This window comes from Ascidiella aspersa, chromosome 8, assembly GCF_963924565.1.
Source record: "Ascidiella aspersa chromosome 8, kaAscAspe10.2, whole genome shotgun sequence".
Taxonomy (NCBI): Eukaryota; Metazoa; Chordata; class Ascidiacea; order Phlebobranchia; family Ascidiidae; genus Ascidiella; species Ascidiella aspersa.
This window is the reverse complement of record NC_139454.1, coordinates 14,607,123-14,620,125: the sequence shown is the minus strand read 5'-3', so window position 1 is coordinate 14,620,125 and position 13,003 is coordinate 14,607,123. Positions and strand designations below refer to the sequence as shown.

The 13,003-nt window shown below is 36.2% G+C and overlaps 1 protein-coding gene across 2 annotated transcripts in view; it reads right to left on the bottom strand.

Moving 5' to 3' along the window:
- Positions 1-1,077: 1,077 nt before the first annotated feature.
- Positions 1,078-13,003, bottom strand: part of LOC146136263 (uncharacterized) — a 35,049-nt gene continuing 23,123 nt past the window's right edge. For both annotated transcript variants that reach the window (XM_083395381.1, XM_083395382.1), the window contains exons 5-9: positions 8,228-8,753; positions 7,704-7,857; positions 5,561-5,706; positions 4,946-5,332; positions 1,078-3,595 (exon numbers count right to left, since the gene is read on the bottom strand). In XM_083395381.1, coding sequence (XP_083251507.1) covers positions 3,105-3,595; positions 4,946-5,332; positions 5,561-5,706; positions 7,704-7,857; positions 8,228-8,753 — 1,704 coding nt within the window. In that variant the 3' untranslated portion in view covers positions 1,078-3,104. The remainder of the gene's footprint in view (positions 3,596-4,945; positions 5,333-5,560; positions 5,707-7,703; positions 7,858-8,227; positions 8,754-13,003) is intronic.

Below are 13,003 nucleotides of genomic sequence, written 5' to 3'. Positions count from 1 at the left end.
ATCTAACACAGCATTATATTCACTTTTAAGCTGCAAGTTAAATCATGGCAAAACTTAAAGAAGCAAGATTGGATTTTTTTTTTACCAAATATGGAATTTTAGTATAGGCCTATGGCTGTGAAAACGGGTAACACTAATTTACGGAATGATGAATGGTCGGAATGGTCGGAACGCTCACAGTATTATTATTAAATATAATAACACTTGACCCACCTTCACTCAAACGCTAACCCCCACCCTAACCCAAATATTGTGCGTTGGTTTAATAATTGTTTTAACGGGGTAACACTTAAATTAGTGAGCGTTCCGACCATTCCGCCCATTCATTCCGTAAATTCGTATTACCCTGTGAAAACACACCTGCTTTGAGTTAGAGGTGTCTAATTGGCCTAATTGATATAACGAACATTAGCTCTTTTGAAATATCCAGAGTGGGTAAGATAAAAAGTTTACGTTATTGTTTTTGTTTAAACAAATGGTAATAGAAAACATAAATTCACTAGTGCTAAGAAAGCTAAAATATCCATGCTTAAGAAATGGTAGAAATGTTAAATATTAGAGTAGAGCTCGCGCCCCCCTAAGATTTGGTTGGCGCCCCCTTAGTTAACAACCATTGTTATAGAGTTAAACTTGAATTTGCGGTTTTCATCATTACTTTAAAGACCTCCGATGTGGTTTTCCATGGCACATTTTTCAAAACGTCAGCAAAGGGACCACAAAGGGTTGAGGAACGCCACCACTCGTGGTCTGTGGAGAACCACTTGTTAATTGCTTGCACACTAGTTAGTTAAGTATTAATATGATGGTAAGAGTTGTTGTTTCCCTGACGATAGGAATTCAAAACAGTAGGCTATTATGGAATGATAAATAATTCCTTTTGTTGTAGATTTTGTTGCTTTATACGTCTCCACTGTGTGTTAGTCTTTTAGTATAAACTTAACTAGGATAAGCGAGATATAATGCTATGACGTATTTTTGTGTCGTCCTACTGAAATGACCCCCAAAATGCTGGATCTGGTGACTGTTTGCAAGCGTCTCGATTTTAAACCTAAAATATGGTAGCCTTTATTTATTGGCGATAAGATGCAAGGTAAACACAATATATGTAGGCGAAAAAGTAAATAAACAGGCGGGGAACGCAAGACAGTTAAGAAAACAGGGCAGCGGAGTCGGACTCGGGACTCGGTTTGTTTTGCTGGACTCGGACTCTGGACTCGGAACTCGAGTAAGACCACGTAAGACTACCCGAGTCCTGAGTCCGACGTGTGCATGCGCAGTACGATTTCGAAACTGATGGTGTCGCAATCTGTAAATTGTATAGGTGGAATAAAATATATGGTTGACTATTTTACAACCATATATTGTGGGTGGATAAATTGTATCACACCCCTATGAGTAAATTGCCGTATATCTACCTTAACTAAGCTACGCAAATGGGTAAAATACAGCTGTAAGAGAAAAGCACCTTGAGCAGGATTAGGGACTCGGACTCGGGTTTATTTGTTTGGCCGGAGTAGGACTCAGGTTATTTTAAACCGACTCCGCAGCCCTACAAGAAAGACATCAAAAAAATCACACAATTTCTAGGTAGGCTATGCTTATCGCTCGACTGCGTTTGCTCGCAATATATTTTGACATTTCCGTGTACAATATAATATATAAGACTTTTATGTATAGGTAGACTTCTCGAATTTGCATCTATAAATATAAAATCTGTTACACAACAGCACACAGTTCATAAGTTAGGTTTCTGAACAGGATTCACAGATGTCATACACGAGTACAATGGGTAAAAATTGTAACATTCATGCGTAGTCTTGCGCAAAAACACATAATAACATCGTTCCAAAATACCATTACATGCCCAAACTAACGTTAAACTAAATAAGACCATAGGTATCAAAAAGGTTTTAAATCTTTCGATATATCTGAAAGTACTTCCAGTATAATTTAACTTTGTAGGTTTGAAACATTATTCGCATTTGGTTGAATGTTTTTTATGTTAAACGTAAAAACGATTTTCTGTTTGCACTATTTACAATTAACGTTTAGGGCAAAGGGTATGTTCCCTTTATACTCACGGACTTGACCAACTTTATGTGCGATTATTACGCTTTATTTATTAGGACATAAAACTACTCTTCCGGATATCCGTGCCGTGCGCTTTCCTGTATGGACGGATCCAAGGGGGGTCACGTGGACATGCCTTCCCCAAACTGTTTTTTGTTTTGCCTATTTTAAGTTAATATATACTTGGGTTCCAAACATGTCTTTGCAACGTTGCCATGCCCTCGCCACATTGAACATGAAAGTTTGTATTAGTAACACTGGTCCAATCTAAGAACCAAATAAACGCACTGTGTTTGGGTTCATGAGGTTACTTTTTATGACGTCACGTTTAGATGTAACTTTGTGATGTCATCTTAAAAATGTCATGACTCCCAAACAAAATGTTTAGATGTGCGCCTGGTAGCGGGCTTTTTTTACATACCAAATTAAACAGCTATTTGGTATGCCGTGTAGCTATTCAAGATGAATAAATGCATTTGTTTATTGATTTTCCAGAAAACCAAATCGTATTCAAAAATGCAAAGTTTTTTTAAAAAATACATGAGTTTAAGGCCTCACCAATCAAGAAATGACCCCTAGAAGCTGGAAACCAAAATTGTGTTACATAGTGAATTATACTAAAAGGTTTACTGATACAATAGCTGGCTTGAAAATGTAAAATGTTTCACATCAGTTTATTTTATAGTTATTACTGTTTCTAGACGGAGTTTAGAATGAATTTTCTAAGGAAAAGACAATTTTGCGGCTTCTGATAAGCGTAGTACAACCACGTTTATACGAATCCAGAATTGTGAACTTTTTGTTTGCTTTTTTATTTTTTTAGGTAGTAGATTGTTGTCCGGTTAAAAGTCAATAATATAGTTTATGTGCTCAGTTTGTGATAATAATTTGTATCTCCAATCGCGACCTTTGTTTTACGTTTTTTCAGCTACTGGAAATGCTACCGCATTTTTTTCTTTACTGAGTTGTTGTAAAACAATTCGTGTAAAAGATTGTTTGACTGAATGTTTTTCATTAATGCAGAGTTTTTCAAATCACACCAAATTACGATCTTCGTTTTCTGTACTAACCTTTTTCGTTGTTTTCTCAGTAATTGTTGATGTAAGCTGTTGTGTTATATTTGTTGGAAAAAAGCCTTGTGTTTCTGAGACTCGTTTAGCTTTCCTAATTGTTTTAAACATGTTGGCCAAATGTGGCTGAAACACTGATTCTGTCAGTGGTGAGCTACGTTCTTGTTTGTTTACCCCATTTGTTATCGATTGAAGTATATCTTGTGCCTCAACCAAATCTTTGTGATCATTAGACATAAGTTCTTCACCATAGGTAAACTTTGGGATGTTCCCGGTTAATGCGTTGTTTTGATTTATCCTTTGAACAGAATCAAACTCAAATTCAGAAAATGCTTCGTTAAATTGTTGCAAAGCTTTAGTTTCATTTATAAAGGCAACGTTTTTTTCTTGTCGTAACACTTTTCCGAGAGGCCTTGGAGTTAATTCTTGTGGCAGCTCAACTGACGTAGGTAACCCTGTAAAGATTAAATGTTTTGAGGTTTATGAGGAACATAATAAAAGGTTTCATGAAGATGGCCAGGAGTAGAATAACGCTATTTTGAATGCATTATTTTACAAGATTAACTAAATGTAAAACTCGCGTGGAGTTTTTCTTCAAAGGGGATTATGTGTTTAGTGTTTCACTTGAAGTGCCAACTAATTTATGGGTTATAAACCTAATATGCATTATGGGTTCCTAAAACAAACATCGAGTCCACTTCGGTATCCTGCAAAACTTCGCAAATTAAGATATATTTTCAACTTTTATGTAAGCCTAGTAGGAAAATTAAAGCCCACAAGATAACATTGTGAACGTATGTAGTTTTTAAAAAGCAGAACAATCTCTAAAACCATAGTATTAAGACCAACAACATAATACAGCCAAATACGCAGTAATGTCCAGTACAGCATACAATCAAAATCGTCTGGATAAGACCTAAATCTATCGTAATAAGGCCTAAATTCATCAAAATAAGGCTTAAATTCATCTTGGCATCGGCCTTTTTAGGACTACGTTTGGACGCCCTAGTTAGACCGGCGACGTCAGGGGAGCCGCTGTTTTGGCACCGGGTTTTTATGGTCCTGTTTGTGGTTATTGGTGGGTAATGGGTGTGGTTAGAAAATGCGTTAGTGTTGAAATTACTAGGGGAGTTAGTGAAGTAGCCTACTTAGGGGTGGGGTTTGTGGTTAGTTAAAGTGTTGTATAGGCCTGATTTTTTAGGTCTTAATATTCCGACAGGTTTAGAACTTATTCCGATTTAGACAGAACTAATACCATTTGTAATTTGTTACTTTCGTTTTTTAAAAGATGAAAAAAACCGGCCCCGATTATTACTTCACATTGTACTTTGTGTTCTTTCAGATCGAGCATTCGATGTAATTAAATGCACTTTCAGTTTTATGTTTCATATTGCATATATCAGAATAAGTAAACAACATGTTTACCATAACCAATAAACTTTTTCTAATAAAAATGCTCTTTTCAACCATTGTACAGTACAGGGACCTTTCCAGAAATTCAAAAGGGGGTCCTGAATTTTTAACTTAGGGAATTCCCCAATTTTTACGTTAATGAATAATGAGGTCATAAAATAGTGACGCAAATAAGCCATTGTAACTTTAGTTTAGACTGTAAAAGTTGGAGGTTGTAGCAGGAGATTGCGACAAAGCAATTGACAACAAAACAATTTAAATAGACAACAAAACACGAAAAGCAATATTAGCTACTACAAACCCTTCCCCGAACTAAGCCAAAAATAGTCAAGACTTTTTATTATACAAATATATGTTATAAAAATTGCTTTTTCCTGCATAGGCCTATTTACCTTCAGGAGTAAATGATTCATGATTTCCAGTTGACCAATATTTTGTTTCTATTTCCTTGTTTGCTTTTATTACACTTTTGTGGTTTGATCCAGGTTGTGGTAGGCTGTTTAAAGATGTCATGTTTTTGTTTAATCCTGGCATAAATACAGCTGCTTCATGATTCCAATGGTATTGCTGGTTACTGTGCTTGGACAAGTGGGGATGGTGCACATGGCTATAACGCCTAAGATCCGTTGTCATCAACTCAGCTGCCGAATTATAGTTGTCAACCGTAACACTGGATGAATGAAGTTCCTGGCCGATATCAATACGATGCAGAAAGGTGGGTTCGTTTAACTTGTTTCCACTGGTATATTGCCGGCTGTTACGCGAAGTTGTTTGGTTTCCTATAACAAAATGCAAAATATTACTAAAATGTTTGTGGGGCATATATATCAGAGAATACAGTAAGATGTATATTTAGATATGTTGAAGTTAATACTACTGAACGCATCCAAAAATGGTAAAAATATAACTTAATAAATAACTACAACTTTATTCCCCATTTCCCTTGGCATTCCACTACACAAAGTAACGATAATGAGCGTTAAATTATTTAAAAAGAAAAAACTTACCGGTACCCCTATCACTCGTTGGCACAGGTCGAAAGAGGTTTGTCAAGTTGCTGTTTGACAGGTTTTCGACTGGTGAGGTTTGAGGAACGCTGATCGGAGATACATCAACATGAGCTAGCCTGGGTTTCATGTCGTGGTTTTTGTCTCTAAATACAACAAAACAATGTTCAATTTAAACCACATAATTTATTAAATTACACCGTTGACAATTAAATCAAAAACAAAACCAATTATGCCTACATCGTAATTAAATTTTGAGCTATTGCTGATTCCCTTACACCATTTCAATGACCTTTTTCCTAATGTGGAAACAGACCCGTTAGTATAAAAAACAACTTTTAAGGCATTCAACAAACTTTAGTTGGTTTTTGAAAATAACAAAAAGTGGTGCGTACGTTTTGTTTATATTTGGCTTCGTATAAATATCACTAGGACCCCTTTAACCTCTAGGTTAGTGATTATATATGTAATTTCCCAGTGGGATTCGTGTATTGAATTAATTTTATCAATTTTTACGCCTTCGTGGTGTTGTTTTTTTAAACAGAACATACTGCTGATAATAATGAATAGGTACTTTCGTTGTTCTCACCAGCAAACATGTTGAGATATGGAAAAAACCTGAACCGGAAAAGTCAAACGGTTCGACTCCCTGTTTGTAATTGCTTTTGCGATACTCAGAAATTCAAAAGAGTAGTTTTGTTCGCAAGATTAACAAGATTGATGTTTTTATAGAATTGGAGTTGTATTAAAAAAGGTTCGGGACCACTGGCCCACAGAATTGTTGGCAGTAAGTTTTAAATGTAGTACGTCAGGGGTGATTGTAAGCGCAAGCACGCTTGTTACGATATATATGTACGATGTACTGTACATAGGCTATATACAAATTAAACAAAATTAGGAACTAACCGGTTTCTATCTGGCATGTTATTTTTTTCTGCTTAACTATATATACCTTGAAATCCTATCGCAAAATATTATTTAAAACTGTGGCAGTTTGAAATTTATATCCTAAGAATTTCGCTAGGAGCATTACGTTCGTAAAAGCTTGTACTATAAAATGAAGATTATTAATCTACTACGTCATCACAAAGCAGCGTGTTTATGTTTTCATTTTTAGCAGATTGTAACCCGGACTATCATTGTCCATATATAACCGCTGTTAGTGATGTCCGATAATATCGGATCTAAGCCGATCCAGATGCACAGGGAGATATCGCTACCCATCCCATAGGGTGGTAACTGGTATCGATGCCGATCCGACAACAAAATAATATTTGAATTTCGACCGTAATTTGCGATCTAACGCTGGGGTTTTATCGCGAAAGGAAAACTTTGTAACAATAGTAGGTTAACAACTACAACAGCATTACGAGTGGCTTGCTACATCTCATATTAACTGGTATTATTCCTGCAAGCCAGTGGTATTCAACCTTTTCAACAAGCGAATTTGATTAAAATAAAATCAGAATTAAGTTTGCGACCCCATTTTGTGTCAGAATAAAGTAACACTAGCAAATATTCGTAAATTATGTACAATTCCAGAGAATTGTGGCTACACATGTGCACCAAAGGATTGCTTTTAGAAATTTTTCGTTAACATATAAATTTGAATTTAACAAACGAACGAACACAAAATTTTAATTTGCTTCAACAGTAAATTGCATTCAGTGCGATGGTTGCGCCCGTACAGTAACCACTAGTTGTTGCAACCGCGGCCACACTTTGCACAAGCATAACCGCATGTCATGCTTTACTTCCAAGCGATTACGATATTTCGTTTTTAATATTATGCTCATTGCGCTAAATCAGAGCTTCACAAAGCCATGTAGTTGAAAACGGAATGAGTATTTCAATAACATAATTAGACAGATTGGGGGTACCTTGATTGCATCACATTGATTTGGTAGCATTTAAAGACAACAATTTTATGTAGAAGAAACAAAAAATTGTCTCCACGATTCACTCACTTACTTAAATTAGTATGACGTCATCGTAAAGAAAACAAAATCCCCAAACCGTACTAAAATAGTAGGAATATGATGAGGTATGGCGACCCCACAAAATTTTTAGGTGAACCCACTGGGGGTCACGATTGGAGACCACTACTGTAAGCAACAGGTACATAAGTTTGTGTTAATCTTACCTGACTATTTGGAAATGTCGCATTGAACTGTTGGGTAGAGCCACCTTAGTTAATGATAGTTTGGATATTTTTTTGATGTACTCGTCATAGCTAATTAATCCGTCACGCATTGCTTTATTGTAGAACGCTATTATATCCATCTTGTTTGCTGGACCTGTTATAGAATCATGTTTTTTTTTTCTGGTGGTTAAGAGTTTATGAATAAATATAATTTAGAAAAGTTGAATTAGTGACATGATATTATTAATATTGTAGCCCATTTTTAAGTTGCAAAAGCACTCGGGAAACAGTTCAAAGCATTAACACACATGTTTACATACGAAACAGTAATGAATACAAAAGAAGTTTTATAACTATCTTAGTCTCTAATCAAAATATGGGCACGAGTATATTTAAGCACATTACGCACCCTTTTTATACACTATCCACCTCAGTTATAGCTTACTTTTATTTCACAAAACAGATTTGATATTCATATGCCGTGCCGCAAATTTAATCTTTTAGAATCTAGATACATAAAATACCAATTAAATGAGATTTTCCTGTTGCAGTGGTGAATGCACATCGTTTTGGGAAGCCGTTTACAATCGCTTGTTTATTATTATGAATAGGGAGTTCTATAGTGGTTGCTGTGCGACGCTGAAACGCATTTTGATCCACATCAGCATGGATTGATATTTTTTTGCCATCTTCGTCATCTTGATTTTTGCCCATCCGAGGGAGATTTATAGGCGATTTTCCAGGAAGGTACATTGACTTATTTATGAACTTCGATTCTGGGTATATATCCATGGGAAAGTGAGACATCCCCGAGTCTAAATCACTGAATTGGCACACCGTGCTCTTTTCATGCTCGTTTTTACTTTGCTCTTTTTTAGTTTTCTTCTTAGGCAATGAGTTACCGATCACGCTAGGTAGGAAAGAGAAACCTTTAACCGATGTGTCGCCCTTGCACCGTCCATTACCATTAGTCGTTTTTTCACTTGGTATGTCTAAGGGCAACGTGAAATCGGCACCTGTTCCATGTTGGTCACTTGCCAAGACAGGTATCTGAAAAAAAAATGAAGAGACACAATGTTTTTAAAAAGTAACATTAAAATAAAGCAACTTTTTTCGATGTAATTCATCCGGCCCGCCGCCTCTTTGACAAATTAGACACGAGTCTATTTCACAAACGTTTTGACAATTTTAACCACGTAATTGCGAAAAATTCTTCGCGAAAACATATTAAAAAAATATTGGACACATATTTTTTATTTTTTGTTTTCGGCAATGTAATAAAAAATTCAAGAAATTAAAATAAATACCGGTATACCCCCCAAAAATTCGCGCTCGCTGCGCTCGCCAGGTGGGCCTTGACTTAAAACGGTTAACAACCACTGAGCTAGATTAACTTTAAATGTTATCACGTTTTATCACGGTAGATTTATTACAATTTTCGTTAGTAGTATGGATGAAGAACGTGTGGACTGAAATTTGTAATCAAACAAACGCTTTCTTTCGCCCTTTGCGTCAACACTTTATTGGCTCTGTAAATGTAATTAAACACGTTTTTAAGGGCAAAAAATATCTGAGCCCCGCCTGATTCACATGTATGCTTATTTTCGAGCAAAAAAGGACCAATCTTGGAAAAAATTAGAAACAAGTGTTTCTCAACGGATTTGTATCCTTTGCGGTCTACATATCAACCAAAAAAAAGTTCCAGCTCATTCGGCCTGGGGAAAGTCCCCATTTTGGATTTTCAAAATGGCCGCCATAAAATACAGGTTTTTGCTCATATCTCAGCTTCTACATCATTTATGAAAGAGATTATGGTGTTAAAGTAAATGGTTTGAGGTTTAAGGAATCAAATAGAGCATTTTAAACCTTAGATAGTCGTGAAGACTATAGACGGGGTGTGGGGGTGCGGGAATTCACCATTAGGTGGAATTCAATATTTATTTATTTATTTAGATTTCAGATCGTCAGTGTTTCTAATATTTGTATTTAAAACTAGCTATTTAGGCCAAATTTGTTTTTAATTTACTACTATCAGTACAAGTATGTATTTTTATGCACGTGTTGTTTCGCTTGACCTTTATTATGCTTTAAATATGGCATGGCCTACTTTCAGTTAGGAGGTATATTCCAATCAAACAACTTATAGATATGAAAACGGAGATTTCATTTAAAACACCAGATCTTATAAGGCTGAATGTATGATTACCTATATACCTAATGTACTTGACACCAACATAAGTCATCCTAACTGGTCTGGATTTATGCACAAGTATCATACCGGTTTGGTGGAGAAGTCGACGATCGAGTTTCTGCCGATCATTCTTAATGATTCCCAAATGATGTCAACAGTTTTTATACTACACCCAGAAAATGTATATCTAGCTGTTCACATGATATTCCCGTAATAATAAACTTCGATCAGCCATTGTGGATTAAAGCAATACAGATAGTTAAAGAAAGGCAACTGCCAGTTGTCGTCAGACTCGGAGAATTTCATCTCCTGAAGAGCTTTTTGGGTTGTATTGGACATATAATGAATTGTTAGGCAATACCTAGTCGCAGGACGATTGACACCACCTTCAGGCAGTAGCATCTATGCTTTACATATTTGCAGCAGTCAGTGATGGCCATTATGTCAAAAGTGGAAGGCTATATCTACTAGAAATGTTTGACTAAAAGACAAATTTCCACATACATACGAGATGTTTCGGGCGAATGGATTTCACACAACTCGTAACAGTGATGAACAGTTTTCCGACATGACAACAGAGAAGACTCTTATGCGGAAAACCAAATAAAAAGGTAGTCTCACAAGCGCCAGGCTTCGCCATACAAACTCAGTAAAAGTTTGGGTTTCTAGCTTATCACATTTAAAGCATCTTGAGAGGCTGATGGATGAAAGGGTCGATTTTAAAAGATACAATCAAAGTTACAAAGATTTGGCAAAAATACGTCTACAGAAAGACCATGAATGTTTCACTACGATGGTTGAATGGTTTACGTATCACAATTATTTTATACCAGTAAGCGATCCTCTTGTGATAGCTTCACGCTCAACAGGACTGACTACAACCGACACAAATTCTGTTAATTGTGAAAAAGCATGGCATATTGGTCAAATTATCCAAGAAATTTTGGACCATGCTACTCACCTCGAACCTATTAAAACTTCTATAAAAGTAAACCACCAAGTTCTCCTGAAAAACATATAAAAGTTGGACCTAAAAAGGTTTACGTTGAAAAAAAAACAGTTCTCTTTAACCGACTTATTGTTCTTGCTGAAAGAGATAGAGACATCGAAAGAGCATTTAAATATGAGATGACACCTATTCCATTAGCTTTGTTTAGGATGGACAAGTTAATGAGAAAACCAGAAAAATCTAAATTTGGTTAAATGTTCACGTTATAGACCAGGGGTCGGCAACCTTTTCTAGTCGCGGGCCAAAACCAACCCCAGAAAGGTCTCTGCGAGCCGCACAGAAAATGGCGCAACGGTAAAGAAGCGCTGATCTAGTTCAAAACTTCAAAAGACAGCATCAAAACGTAAACAAACCGGATGTAGAAGGTCTATTAGCGCGAAGCGCGAAAGTTTTTCGCATAGTCAAAAAGTATTTTAAATGGACTCGTGCTTAGTTTGTCAAAGAGGCGGCGGGCCGGATGAATTACATTGGCGGGCCGTAGATTGTCAACCCCTCTTATAGACGGTGGTTGGTTTTTACTTCACGTATCGTGGAACAACTAGAGGAATTCCTTCTCAATCGCAGTAACAAATCGTCGCATATAGATGCTACTGTCTGAAGGTGGTCTTAATCGTCCTGCGGCTATAGGTATTGCCTAACAAGTGATAACGTATCATGATATATAAAGCCCAGAGCTTTGATTTTCTTGATACTTGCTTGATTTTCTCGATTGTTCTATTTACTGTATCGATATACTAAGACTAACATTTTCGTCTCGTGTCATCATTGTACGATTAACAGCTGCATTTGCTAAAAAAATGGACTCGGAGAGATTTTGAATATGCAGCTCCCTTTAACATATGAGTGACAGTATGCGGGCCATATAAAAGGCCAAGTAGGCCACATCTTCCAAACCTTAACCCGCCATTATAAGTCCAATACAACCCAAAAAGCTCTTTAGGAGATGAAATCCTCCGAGTCTTACAACAACTGGCAGTTGCCTTTCTTTAACTATCTGGATTTGTTCTCTTTCCTCAAGAAAAGTAAATGGTCCTCCGAGGTCGCTCAAAAATGCCCAAAATGTTTCAAGTTAGTTGCTTATACTTTCAACAAGACTTTTAGGCGAGACTTGGTATTTATTTCCAAAAAAATACTGTAGCCACGAAACATGTTGAAATTGACTTATAAGTTCTACCTTTTTCATTGTTGTTGCAAACATTGCGCCAGAAAAATTACAACCGAACCTCACATGTAAAAAGGCCAATTAATAAAGCGTGTGTGACTATTCACTTTAAAACTTAGGATTTTAAATCGTCACTTATAACTCTCTTCGTAGCAAAATGTCCTCTTTTTGGGTGCTAAAAATATGGTAGCGATATTAAAATCAATATGCTGTAAATGCAAAGCAGGAAACCAATGTAGCCATAACATTAGAAATTACTCTTAATTGTCGATGCTGTATATTATTGATCCAGTGACTGAATGGCCGTTTGTGGAAACATTTTTTTACAAATGATGTATTTGTAATTCTTACACCCCTCAAAATAAATAGCAGAAATGTTCAAAAACATGAAAAACACAATGGCGACCACTAAGTGTACTTCTTAATACTCTATTTCGGTTCCTTAACCCTTAAAAAATATACTTTAACACCATAATCTCTTTCATAGATGATGTAGAACCTGATATATGAGCAAAAACCTGTATTTTATGGCGGCCATTTTGAAAATGCAAAATGGGGACTTTGCCCAGGCCGGATGAGCTGAAACTTTTTTTGGGTTGATATGTAGACCCGAACTAATACAAATCCATTGAGAAACACTTGTTTCTTAATTTTTCCAAGAGAAAGTGAAAAATAGGGATACTAACAGGTGTTCTAACATTTCAATAACACAATTCTTAGTTAACATTTTGTGCGGCCCGCAGAGACCTTTCTGAGTTTGGTTTTGGCCCGCGACTAGAAAAAGGTTGCCGACCCCTGTATTAGAAATACATTGATTTAAACAAAGCATTGTTGTATGGTAGTGTATTAGTGTCTTTGCGTCTTCAGTCACTTTTTTGATAATTTACTGATGAACGGTGGGACATAAGTCAATGTTTTTTTCTGGTTTATAAAAGCTC